The sequence below is a fragment of the Peromyscus maniculatus genome, chromosome 5 (genome assembly GCF_049852395.1).
Source record: "Peromyscus maniculatus bairdii isolate BWxNUB_F1_BW_parent chromosome 5, HU_Pman_BW_mat_3.1, whole genome shotgun sequence".
In the NCBI taxonomy this organism is placed as follows: domain Eukaryota; kingdom Metazoa; phylum Chordata; class Mammalia; order Rodentia; family Cricetidae; genus Peromyscus; species Peromyscus maniculatus.
Genome location: NC_134856.1, coordinates 33,900,774 through 33,913,629, shown reverse-complemented (window position 1 = coordinate 33,913,629; position 12,856 = coordinate 33,900,774). Strand labels below are relative to the sequence as shown.

Sequence of the window (12,856 nt, the reverse complement as noted above, 5' to 3'; positions counted from 1 at the left end):
GCCAAAGATATTGTTTTTCAATTCTGAAATCCTAAGCATTTGATTAGAATGCTGAATTGTCTTTTAATGACTCAATAAACCCAAGGCTGACACTTAATCTCCAAAAGCTTCCTATGCTTCCTGCTTCATCCTTCCAAATCTGTTCTCCTAGAATTGTCTCCATTATCTCTGCATCATGTAGGGAACTTTACTGAGTAGCTACTATATGCCACACACTGGTGCTGGGGGATGTCAAGGATATGGCAACTAGTCCTGGTCTTTTGGTGGTTATATACCAGTGGGCAACACATGCAATGACTAGTGCAACTTCCTATATTTGGGGCACTCAGATGTACAGCACTGCCTAGGTGGTGCAGAGCTCTCACTTGTGCAGTCACCCACCAGACAAGAAGAGTGTCACTGGAAAAGAATGAGGGAGAGGGATGAGAATAGCTTTTGGACTGCAGGATTAAATGAGACCCTTTAAGCATGTCCTACTGGAAGCTGTAGTCTGGGCAAAGACATGAAGGAATTAAAGATGATGAGGCAGGAGAGGTCTGAGAACCAGAGGAAGGAATACCAAGGCAAAAGGACAAGAGCTACCCTTTCACTGAGCTGCAGTTTAGATGTCTCCAGCAGTTTCTCTCCATCACTTGCTCTCTGGACCTCAGCCTTAGGCATATACTGATCTTCTGAGTGTAGATATGAAGACCAAGGTATCCAACCTTTCCTTCCCATTACTTCTTGATATTCTTCTAACTCACAATATACTTTTCCTCTGAAGAAGTATGCCTACTGTCAAAAATTTTCTTTAGATGGATATAGAAGCTAGTGGTTAGGAGCATAGGCTAAAGTTCAGCCAGACTTCAGGCCAGGTTCTGCTATTAACTCATCTTTAGTGACATAGTCAGACTCCATACAGATTTCTTTGCAGGTATCAGAAGGGAACAGCACAATGCAGCACTCGGGCTTAGTAACTGCTTAATCTCCATGGCCACGGACTGGCCCAGGAGTTAAAAAAACAGTAAGAAATAAGAAAAAAGTAAGAAACTCAGAAAAAATGGAAAGCAATACAGGAGAGAAAAGAAGAAAGGAGTATATAGAAGGGATGAGAAGAAATGAGAGAAGGAAAGGAGGGAAGAAGGAAGGAGAAGGAAAGAAAAGGAAAGGAAAAGGGGAAAGAAAGGAAGATGAATGACAAAGAGATAAAGGATGGGGAAGGAAGGAAGCACATAAAGGGGGGAGGGATGTAAAATTCCATTCGCTAACTCTCAGGCATCTCACAATTAAGAACAAGAGAAAAATACATAGATGGGATGGAATCAAGCTATCCTTTATTGAGTAATGTGCAAGATAAAGCCATTATCTGACTTAAAAGTCTTTTGAGGCAATTATTAATGTATCACCCTCTTACTTTATGAAAAAAGAAAACAACAATGAGTTTCTGAGAGGCTAAAATAACCTCTCTGATGTCACAAGAGGCACAGTCATATCAAATCTAATACAGAAATAATGAAAAAAATCTACAATTTTACCAGGTACGCAATTCTAGATGCTGCTCCAGTGACATGCACCTCTGCTGAGCTGCTGTGAGCACCACAAACATCCAAATGAGTCACACTGCCAGCTTCTACTTCTGAATAGGAAGAGAGCAGGGGGGTATCAAGTGCAGAGAGGAGTGAAGAAAGCAAAAGATCATCAGAATTCTCCAAGTAAAATAGAAACTCCAAAGTAGACATTAAAATCAAGAACAAGTCCAGTGTGGTGTTCACATCTGCAATCCCAGAGGTCCTTTGAGTTCAAGGCTTGTGATGTACACACACACACACACACACACACACACACACACACACACACACACACACACCAAGACCCTATGCCAAACCTCCCAGAGAAAAAACAATGATCACCTAAGAGCATAGGAGGCTGGGTAGGAGCCTTATTGATATTGGGGGCACAAAAGATTTTTTAAGATATGGTACACATTAGAGGCTCATAGCTAGACTCTATGACTGATGGCCAAGAAGAATCTTCCCTGGCTGAACTCCAGCTTCTGTACTATGTCACCCAGTCAATGGCAGGCTACGGGTGTCACTGTAAAGCCCCTTCATTTGAGAATTTATGTCTTTTTTAAAGTTTTATTTTTCTTCCCTTCAGCCAAGGGGTTTCTCAAGTTTAAGGAGCATCTGCAGCCAATGTGAGATGAGGGGAAACAGTCTACAGAAGTCTGGGAGAGGCCATGCAGGACTAATAAAAAAGGGACAGCTTTAATCAGAGGAACATGGCACATATGGTAATGTGTGGCTGTCCTAAAACCTCCACTTTGATTCCTTTCATATCAGCTAAAGGGAAGAATAGATGTAATCATTCAAATGGGTAACTGAAGTTCTGGCAAGAAGGAAAATAGAAAGGTACCATATTATCTGAGTATCTACCAGGTACCAGGATCAGCAAGTCACTCTCAAACCTTAACCCACCACTTCGAGGAGACATTGGTATTTTCTTCCTCAGGTGCAGAGGAATTGTGGTTGTAAGAAGTTAATAACCCCCAAGCTTACACAGCTAATAAGCAGACCACTGGGAGGACTTGAAACTTGGTCCCATTCCTTGCTATGTATGCTCTTCCTACTCCACCAATCCCATCAGGGCTCGACAGGAGAGCCAGGCAAGATAAGACAAGTAGAACTTCAAAGACAGTGAAAGAACACTCCTTCAAGGCACCTGACTAGAAGTTTAAAAGTTCTACAAATGTCTTTTCTGAAACAAGACTTCCAGGGTCCTTGGTGTTCAGATTTTCTGATATTTTACATTTATAGCTACGCCCAGCCCGGAGGGCTTTGTGGACAATGCTGTGAAGTAACAGCAGATACAAATTAATGGTGTTTCCTATAATTCCACTTGCTCTGACTCTGGTAGGAATCCTCAGAGAAAACAGAAAATGGAGAGAATAACACATATTATCTTGTGCAGGTCTCACAAGGACCCCATTAGCATCATTCCTACTTCATTTAGGCTCAGAGAAGTCAGGTAGCCTCCTGTAACAAAGCACCTAATACTGCACCATTTATAAACAACAGGCTTATTATAATTCCAGAAGGCTGAAACGTCCCAAGACTAAGGCACCATCAGCTGCAGTATCTAGGGAAGGCTAGTTCTCTGCTTCAAGGTTAGTGCCTTCTAATTGCGTCCTTGTGTAACAAAAGAGGTGGACAAGCTCACCTTGGCCTCTTCCACATGGGCACTAATTTCATGCTAGTAATCTTCCTACTGTCCTGTTTTGCCTCTTACTACTGAGGAAAGGAGGACTAAGATCCATCATATATATATATATATATATATATATATATATACTGAAAAAAAAAAACCCTCAAAAGTTACTGGTATATCTCAACACAGGCTTAACTTATCTACCTATGATGAGCACAAGCTTAGAGCTCTTGGGTCCACAGCTACTTCTAGCCACTCAGATGACAGCAGGGTCTGCAGTCCCAGGATCTTGAATTCTGGTGAAACTATTCATTGCAGTCTGTGTCTTCTTCACCTCTACATGCTGGATCAGGATACCTGCATTACCGTGACTCTTATCTGAACAAACTGGCCTTCAAGTCCCTTGGAGTTCTTTCCTTTGGCATCACCAGAGACAGCCCCCTTCATACAATGATATTTCTTACTCTTCACCTCTGGTGTGCAGAGGAATTAAGGTGGGCTATGTAAATTAGAATCTCAGTTCTGTAGCTTGAGAACTCAGCCCCTAGTTTAGACATTGAACCTTAGTGAGCATCCTTTCCCAAATGGTTGAGATAGGAACTGTATCTGTAATCACTTCATGATTGGCTGTGAGGAATGAGTTTACCCATGGAGTGCTTGGCTGAGTGCTTAGTACAAAGCAAATATGGGAAATGTGAGCTGTGATCTACTCCAGTAAGTCAGTTAGGTCCCTGAAAAGGTTCCCAGTGACCTGAAAAACAACTATCACATGAGGATAAACTGAGTAGTGAAAATATATGCTTGAAGTTGGTCATATTTGTTTGAAGGTCACTTTGTACCCTGTGGCAACATGCTCCTCTGCAAGAGGAGGCATTGTCCTTTTGGTCAGAAGGCCATCTTCATTATTCAGCAAGGTTTTCTTCTAAAAGCCTCAAATTATGGGCACACATCTATTATTTATAACCTTAGGACATCTTCCTATACCTGCTGAAGTCAGATCCTACATTTCAATTTTACATGCAGTTAGCTCAGGCACCCCCAATACACTTGGTCTAAGTATAGTCCCCACCTTCAAATTGCTAAGTGCCCCCTTCTCTACCTCAGTGGAAATCCCAGAGATATGACATAAAGTGCCAGAGCCCTGGCTCTAAAGCTGAAAAGTTTAGTTTGGAGTCAGCTTTGCAATTTAATAGATGTCTGGGAATGAATAGCAATTTAATCACTCTTAGGCCCAGTTTACTAAACTTTGAAATGCATAAAGCTTCTAGTTTGGTTTCTGGAAGAGAAGGATTTAATAAACAACAGTCAACTTCCCTTTGCTTCAGAAACAATCATTTCTCTGACCACCTCCTTACCCCTCCATGCTGATGTTGAGTTGGCCACTCAAGTTTATCAGGACTCACAACCAAGTCCTGACCTTCTCTTTGACCTCACTCTTATACCCCAGTGCCACCACACTGGTTCAGCCACCTTGGACCATCTCCCACCTTATTTTCTGGCTCCCTGGAATTTCCAGATGACTCAACCTCCAGAATGTGCCCTAAAGTGAAAACGTCTAACTTTTCAAATGCTATACACTGTTGAAGCTCACATCTTCACCCATTGGGATGACTGGAGGTCTCCTAAATGTTTTTCTTGCTTAACTCTATTCACCCAAGCACAACAAGGATGATTCATTACAAAGAGAAGGCAGACTAAGTCACACCTCTGCCAGTCTGCTGACAGATCCCCAAATTAGTGAAAGCAAAGGCAACATCTCATTGTCATATAAAGGTCCCATGATGTGAGCTTGAAAAGCCTCTAGCCCTCTCTGGGCTCCATCTATTCCATTCTGAGGTCTGCCCTGTTCCCTATCTACTCATAACAGTTTGTGGTTGATGCTCTTTGTGCTCAGGACAGCAGCCTTCTCTTCCTCTAGACACACCTACTTGCTCACTTTTTCCTGCTTCTTTAGGTATTTTCTTAAACATCAGTTTTTCTGTGAGAACTCATTACCACCCTGTCTGCATGTTAATCACCCACTCACATGGGAATCTCTTCTTCCTTTCTGTCATTTTTCCTACAGCATTAATTACTATCTACTACACTACATGTTTGACTTATTAATTTATTGCCTGACTCTGCACCTACATATAAACTTCCAGTAGTGAAGCTTGGGTCTTTATATTCTTACAACATTCCCAACTGTCAAAAAGCTATTTTGGTAACTAGAAGAATATATTACTGAATGGGAAGTTCAAGATCATATCCATCACCTGTTCGCTACTTAGTTTTCTATTGCAAACATTTGACATATATAACTTAAAAGAAGGAAGGAGTTACTTCGGTTCATTTTCAAAGGTTTTGGTTTGTGATCACTTAGTCCTCTTTGGATGGGCCTTGGTGAGGCAGAAAATCATGGCAAAGAGGGCAGAGCAAGGCAGAACTCACTTCATGGTGGCCAGAAGTAGAGAGAGCTAAGAAGGGGCTGGGATGGTGTGAATCTTTCCAAACCATGCTCCCAGTAACTGAATTCTCCAACAAAGTCTTATCTTCTGTAGTCTCCAGCACCTCCCCAGACAGCACCAGCAGCTGGGGAGAACTTCAAGACACAAGCCTGTGGGAGACAATGTATACTTATGACAAATGCAGTGTCTGATTCTATTGCTAAGGATTAATGGCCCTGAAAACCCTCCAGTGGCCAGTACAGGTCTGGGTGAGGTGCAGGCAATGTACATCTACAGGGAGGACCTGTTGTTGAGGAGAATCAGAGGCCAAGGGATATGGGACATCTCCCAAAGGCAGAAGCTGAAGGGAGAGAATTGAGTCTTTGGTTGATTTTACATAGAATAAAGTTAACTAGAGAGGGATTCTATAGTATCAGCAAGGTTGATAGGTCTGTGTTTGGTTTTAATACAAGAGCCACTGCAGACCTGGATAGCTAGCTGTCCTTACATAGACAAGAAAGGACAAGGCCACTCAAATGTTTAAATGTGAATGAAGTCAAGTGCCACTGCCTCAATGAGATAGAAATTCTCCCCTTTAGACTAGAACATTCTACATTCTTGGGTATTCCCTATGAAGATTTCTTCTCACTCAGAACCTTCCTTAGTTCCAGTTTAGAAGACAAAAAAATGTAGGAAAATATTGACATATGCAGAAAAGAGGAGCTCATCTATTTTGTTTTTACCTCTTTATTTTCTCAGGGGGAAAAATGGGAAGGAGTCTTGCAGGTCACAATCCATTTGAAGTCACATGCCCTTTCACAGGAGTCACAGATATCCTGTATATCTAATATTTATGATTCGTAACAGTAGCAAAACTACAGTTATGAAGTAGCAAAGAAAATAATTTATGATTGGAATTCGCCATAATATGAGGGACAACATTAAAGGGTTGCAGCCTTAGGAAGGTTGAGAAGCACTGCTTTAGGAAACAGTGGCATCTAATATATTCATTTGTATATCAAGGGACAAGTAATGCTGGAAAGAAACTAATAAAAGAACCAATAAACATAATAGAGCCCATTAACTCAGCTAGATTCAAGAATATTCCTCAGTTCCTGTCCCTGTCCTGATCTTGACCAAGTCCTCTGTGCTCAGGCCCAGGATTCTCCAGTTCTAAGATCTCTAACTATCGCTGTGAGGTACAAGTGTTCCACTGCCTTTCTTCCCTTCTAGCACTCTTGGCCACAGTGCTTTGAGTAAGTAACATAGTAGCTGGAACATAGTAATTGTGAACTTTTAGCTACAGCTCTGCCATTAGTGGACTCCTGCTCCAGTGTATTTGCTGAGTTTCACTTCTTTAAGGGTGGCTCAGGGCTCCTGGTGTGGGTGGGTTATATTGTTGGGAGGGTGAGATGGAAGACAGTACAGCACAGGTTTGTCAGTGAGGCAAGTAAAAGGGAGGGGCAGAAAGTAAGACTGTGAAGACCAGATCCAAGCCAGTCTCCATGCAATACTCCAATGGATCTCCCTTTTCTCTCAGTTAATTTAGGACAAGCACAAGTCAGCAATGGCATCTGGCCACAGGCAACGTGAATCTCTTCAACTCAGACTGTCCAGAGATAGCTGATGCCTGGCTCTCTATATAGACAGAGTCAAAGATGTGGAAGCCCTAAGTTTTCTCTTCCAAAAGACGAATATGGAACAAATGTGGAACACAAGCATTCCCCCTACCCAATAACACAGCACAGCTACCATTTCCCTGCAAGGCTCTCTAGCTGACTTCTCTTCTTCCCCCCAGGACAGATGACAACTCTCATTGTCCCTTTATTACTCACTATCTTATTTCCAGCGCTGGGCACACTGCCTGGCACCCAGTAGGGATGCAATAATGCCTGCCGAATAAATGCACCATTAAACACTGAACATCAACATAAAAGCACAGATCAAATCGCACACAATTAAAGAGAAAATGTCCCCAGATGAGTTCAATGTGGCTTTGAAAGGAAGAACAAACAAAAATGACAGTAGAATTAGAAAAGAGCAACAGACAGGAAGGGCCAAGGTGCACACCTTTTCTGAGTCTTGAGAAAAACCTTGTACCCATGTAAGCTTATTCATTAAGTAGAAAGAAGGAAAGACACACTTGTTTTCTGCTTTCCTAGTTTGGTCAAAGGATCTCTTCCTTAGTGTCATTACTGACCCAAATAAATATATTTTCATCTTGATATGGAAGCATCCCAGAGGTTACTATGTCATCCTCATGCTTTGCCAAGTACTTTTTTCAATTAGTAGAAAACTATGAAGCCCCCAGAAGGGGCAGGCAATGAACAGGGTAAAGAAGGAATTTACTCTTTGTCATGAAAGTAAAGTGAAACCAATGAGAATATCCCATGATTAACGAGAATACTGTGATTTAAAGTCAGAGTGCTATTTCACACTCCAAACAGTCAAGGGAAGAGGCAGAGAGATTTTAAACAGAGAAGACAGAGTGCAACTTCAAAGTAAATAGAGCTAAGAAATAAAGACAAAAGTAGCACCCTCACTACCAAATATCTCTCCCATTTGAATTTGACCATGGTGTGGAAGAACTTTAAAAACCATGTAATATTCAGGAAGATATTTGGGCAGGTGCTATTAGAAGTCTAACATCTGTGCTAATGTGATATTTCTCTCATGTATGCATACCCAAATACATATATCAGGCTCATGACTTGACCTTAGACAGTCTTGTATCCTTTAAAGTAATGATGACAGCTCAACATTATATAAGAAGAATGTTTGGGGAAATGACTCAGTGAGTAAGAGCACCTGCTCTGTAAGAAAGAGGACTTAAGTTTTAATCCTCAGCACCCACTTAAAAAGCCAGGCATAAATGCACATGCCTGTAATTCCAGCACTGAGGGGCAGAGAGACAGATGTTGAGAGCTCACTGGCCAGATATCATAACAGAAAAGCAAGCTTCGGGTTCAAAGAGGGATCCTTTCTTAAGGCAATAAGTGGAAAAAAGATACAAAACACCTGATGTCCTGCTGTGAACTCCATGTGTGCAAGCACAGGTATGTCTATCTTCACATTCATATGTACCTCACATTTATGAAAATAAGAAACTAACCAGACTAGAAGAGCAATGGTATAAATCTAGTCTTACATACATTCTTAAAATAATAATCCATAGTACTATTGACAGCAAAAGCCACAGAACATTTCAAACACTCGAAAACCAATATCCTTTACTACTGCCTCCCAGGCTTTCTTAGCAATCAAGGCATCATTTATTAAAAAGAAGAGAGAGAGAGAAAGAAGGATGAGGAAGAGAAGGAAGAAGAAAGAAGGAGGAAGAAGAAAAAGGAAGAAAGAAGGAAAGAAGGAGGAGGAGAAGAGGAAGAGGAAGAGAAAGGAGGAGGAGGAGGAAGAGGTATATCAACACTTGGGAACTGGAATAGGAGGATCAAGTAATGAGGGTAAAAGGGAACGAGAAAGAGAATACAGAAAGATATAGTAAAAATCAAAGGACATTTGAAGGGTAGTATGGAAACCCCAAACAGAAGAAGCTTCCTAAAATACATGAAGCCAAAGAAAGGGGAAGACAGAGCTGTAACTGGCCATATCTTTTCACCAAATAAAGAGTCCAGTACCAGGAATGGGTTACACCTAACTGTACTACTGGTTAAAGGGGCCCCGTGGGTACCCACACACAACCCAGGCATTGTCAAGACTATAGGTTGCTCTTTATAAACTAGACCCTACTGAACACTTACACAACTCATTGAACATGGAAAAACTGAGCTAGTGTCTACATAGTTCCTTCACCCCCATGGACAAGAATCTTTGGTGCAGGAAGGTATACTGCACACTACCCAATAAGAACTGTAAACACCTACCCAACTACAAACTATTTGATCTACAATGGTGTCCTGCCTTCAAATAATGTTAGTACAAAGCTTGTGGGAATAATCAATCTAATCTATATCTGATTTGACTTAAGGACCACTCCATGAGATAGAACCCATACCTGATGCTGTTTGGGTGACCAAGAACCTGAGACTAGATAGCCCAGGGACTGAGGGTAAAATCAAATACTACTGTTCTACTAAAAGAACATAACAACAAAATGACTCATAATGACATTCTGTTATACTCATAGATCAGTATCTTACTCAGCTATCATCAGAGAAACTTCCCCTTGCAGCAGATGGGAACAAACAGAGATGCACAGCAAGACAATACACAAGAGAGTTAGAGACCTTAGAACTCTCAGCCCTAAATGGGATGTCACTATCAAATCCATCCCATCAGGGTTCAGAGAACCCTGCAGAAGAGGAGGGGGAAAGAATGTAAGAACCAGAAGGGAGAGAGGGAGGGAGGAAGGGAGGGTGGGAGGACGCCAAGGAAACAAGGTCCTCTAAATCAACAGAATGGACTTGCATATGAACTAACTCACAGAGACTGAGGCAGCATGCACATAGCCTTCACAGGGTCTGCAACAGATAGAGTCCTTGAGCTGAAAGGTGAAGTGGGCACATGCCCCATCCCATCCCTAAGCCAGCTGCTATCTCCAATTGATAAACACTTGTAAATGAAAATTTTGTTTTCTCCAAGGGAGTTTCACTGGGGAAACAAGCTACTTTTAAGGGTAGACCTCATGGCACTAGAGGGCCAATAGAATACTCAATGTAGGTTTCTTTTGTCAAAATGTTGTATCAGGGCTGTTATTTATTTGTTTGTTTGTTTGTTTATTTATTTATTATTTATTATGGCTTCCAGTTTTGTGTTTTTATGGAATTCCTGAGTATGTGAACAATTGGGTCTCTGCATCTCTGTTTCTTGTGCTCTTTTCCTTCTGTATGTTTGTATTATCCTATTCCAATGTGTTGTTTTATCTTATTGTATTATATTTTGTTTTATTATTATCCCTTGGAAGTTTGTTTGCTTTCTAATACAGATGGTAAAAGGGAGGGAATCTGGATGAAAGGGCAGTTGGGAAGGAATTGGTAGTAGACAGAGGGGAAACTGTAATCAGGATATATTATATATTTGAGAAAAAATAAAAAAAATAATATTTTTTTCTATAAAAGTAAAATAAAATTTTAAAATATACACAGTAAAAAGGTATATCAACACTGGATATTCTACATAAAACTATATATAGTGAATTATTTGCTGACTACGAAGTCTCCTAAACTGGGCTTTCCTATGAACATGTATCCAATCTCTTCAATTCCTAAAGAAATGCAAAATTCATTTTTACTTTAACTAGTTTAAAATGACAGTAGAGTTGACTTTCATGTTTGTGATTTCTTATTGGTGCTATCCTTAAGCTCATATCCACAGCATGGCTCAGTGGTAGCATGCTTGCCTGGCATATACACCGCCCTAAGTTCAATCTCCAGGACTACATTAAAAACAAACAAACAAACAAGCAAACAAACACTGGCTGAGAAGATGGCTGAGTGAATTAATCTGCTTGACTTTGAAGCCTGAACACCTGAGTTCAACCCCTGCCATTAAAAGTGGAAGGAGAGAACTGATGGTCAAAATTTGCACTGACCTCCACCTTTATACTATGACATGTGCATCTGTGGACACACACACACACATACACACACAGGCAATAAATAAAATACCTTTAAAAAATCAGCATGGTTGTCTTGTTAACTCCTACCTTTGAACTTATGGAACACGGCCCATAGCTCTGCAATGTCAGTTGCAAAGGTAATGTCAGTGTCTAGGACAATGACTCTCTCCAGGTTGGCAGGTAGAGTCTTGGTCAGAACCAGCTTCATCAGGCCATAAATCCCAGAGTAATGTTTGTTGGGGATCCAGGACACTTCAGACTGGACAGGACAGAATAGAGAGAAAGAGATTTGGGAGGGGGAGAGAGAGGGGAGGGAGGGGGAGAGAGAGAGAGAGAGATAGAGAGAGAGAGAGTTGGTAAAATAAGAAAAAGGAAAAAAATCACCACATGGATTCTTTGCTTAAACATTATAAACCATGCTGAGACAGAAATAAAATCTATTTTACAAACTTGTTAAATAAATAAATGAATTTTCTTTAAAGATCTGTTCATTTCGCTTTGCTATATCAAGTTTTTCTGGGAATAAAAATGTATTTGAATCAAGACAGTCCTAAAAATATTAGTTGTGAAGTAATTATTAAATGCAAATTCTATGCTGAGATTTTGAAAACAGACTTTTTTTTATTTTTAGAGAAGTTATATGGTCGACTGAAGAAAATAAGTATGTGAAAACAAAACAACATGAAATCAACCAAACAAAAAAAAAATCCCCTAGCACCTCATTGTTCATAGGTAGAATTATTACTTTAATTCATTAAACTTATGTGCCATTCAAGATCACTAAACCTCATGGTATTTTTAATGCTTATGCTTATGTCCACTTTAAAGTTATAATGAGATCAGTTGGTACCGCTGTCTCCTTTTCATCCTTATGGAAATGAGGGCCCTGTCAGAATCTGTATAATGCTGGTCATCTAAAAGTAATGGAGAATACAGAGTAACATGAAAAACCTCAGGGCTGCAGTGCTCAGATGACAGGAATACCAGTGTCTCCTAAGTGAGTGGCGTCAGCTGCAAGCACACACTTTCATAGTACTTGCTATCAAAATGCTGAGGCCCATACACAGCCTCAGTGTGATAAAAATCCTCATCTATGTAGGTCATTTGTGAAGACCATTGCGAGAAGAAGGGCATGGGGCATGTATGTGGAGGGATTCCATGGAAGTCATGGTCCACATTTTAATTTCAACAGATTAACACTTAGTATACACCTAATCAAGTTGGAGCTACCACCCCAGAATTCCAAACAATACTCATCTTTTTTGTCCTTATAAGTTCATTTAGAAGACACTGGTCTTTAAGAAAGTAAGTAAGAGCTGGATGTGAGTGGCTCTCATATATAATCATAGAACCTGGGAGGCCAAGACATCAAGGCCAGTCTGGGCTACAAAGTGAGAGCCTTCTCTCATTGCTGCTCTATTCACAATAGCTATGAAATTGAAACAGCCTAAATGCCCTTTATCTGACAGATGGTTAATGAAAATGTGGTATATATAAAGAAAATAAAATTATAAAATATGAAGGTAAATGGATGGAACTAGGAAAACATATACTAGATAAGTAACCCAAACCCAGAAAAACAAATGTCGCATGTTTTTTGACACCTGAGGCTCCTAGCTCCAAGTCTTCAAAGGTGACTATATAACTTGGAACAACTGCAGAAATCAGG

General features: G+C 40.5%; 1 protein-coding gene across 10 annotated transcripts in view; it reads right to left on the bottom strand.

The window, feature by feature from the left end:
* The window catches only part of Large1 (LARGE xylosyl- and glucuronyltransferase 1), a 513,859-nt gene that overhangs the window by 190,446 nt on the left and 310,557 nt on the right, over positions 1-12,856 (bottom strand). For 9 of the 10 annotated variants that reach the window (XR_013051265.1, XM_042277521.2, XM_042277520.2 and 6 more), the window contains one exon: positions 11,275-11,446. Coding sequence is in view for 9 of the 10 variants with exons in the window: in XM_042277521.2 (XP_042133455.1) it covers positions 11,275-11,446 (172 nt within the window). In the remaining variant the exon portion in view is untranslated. Of the gene's footprint in view, positions 1-1,296; positions 1,616-11,274; positions 11,447-12,856 lie in introns of those variants that run through there. The other variant, XM_076571999.1, reaches the window with a different exon arrangement.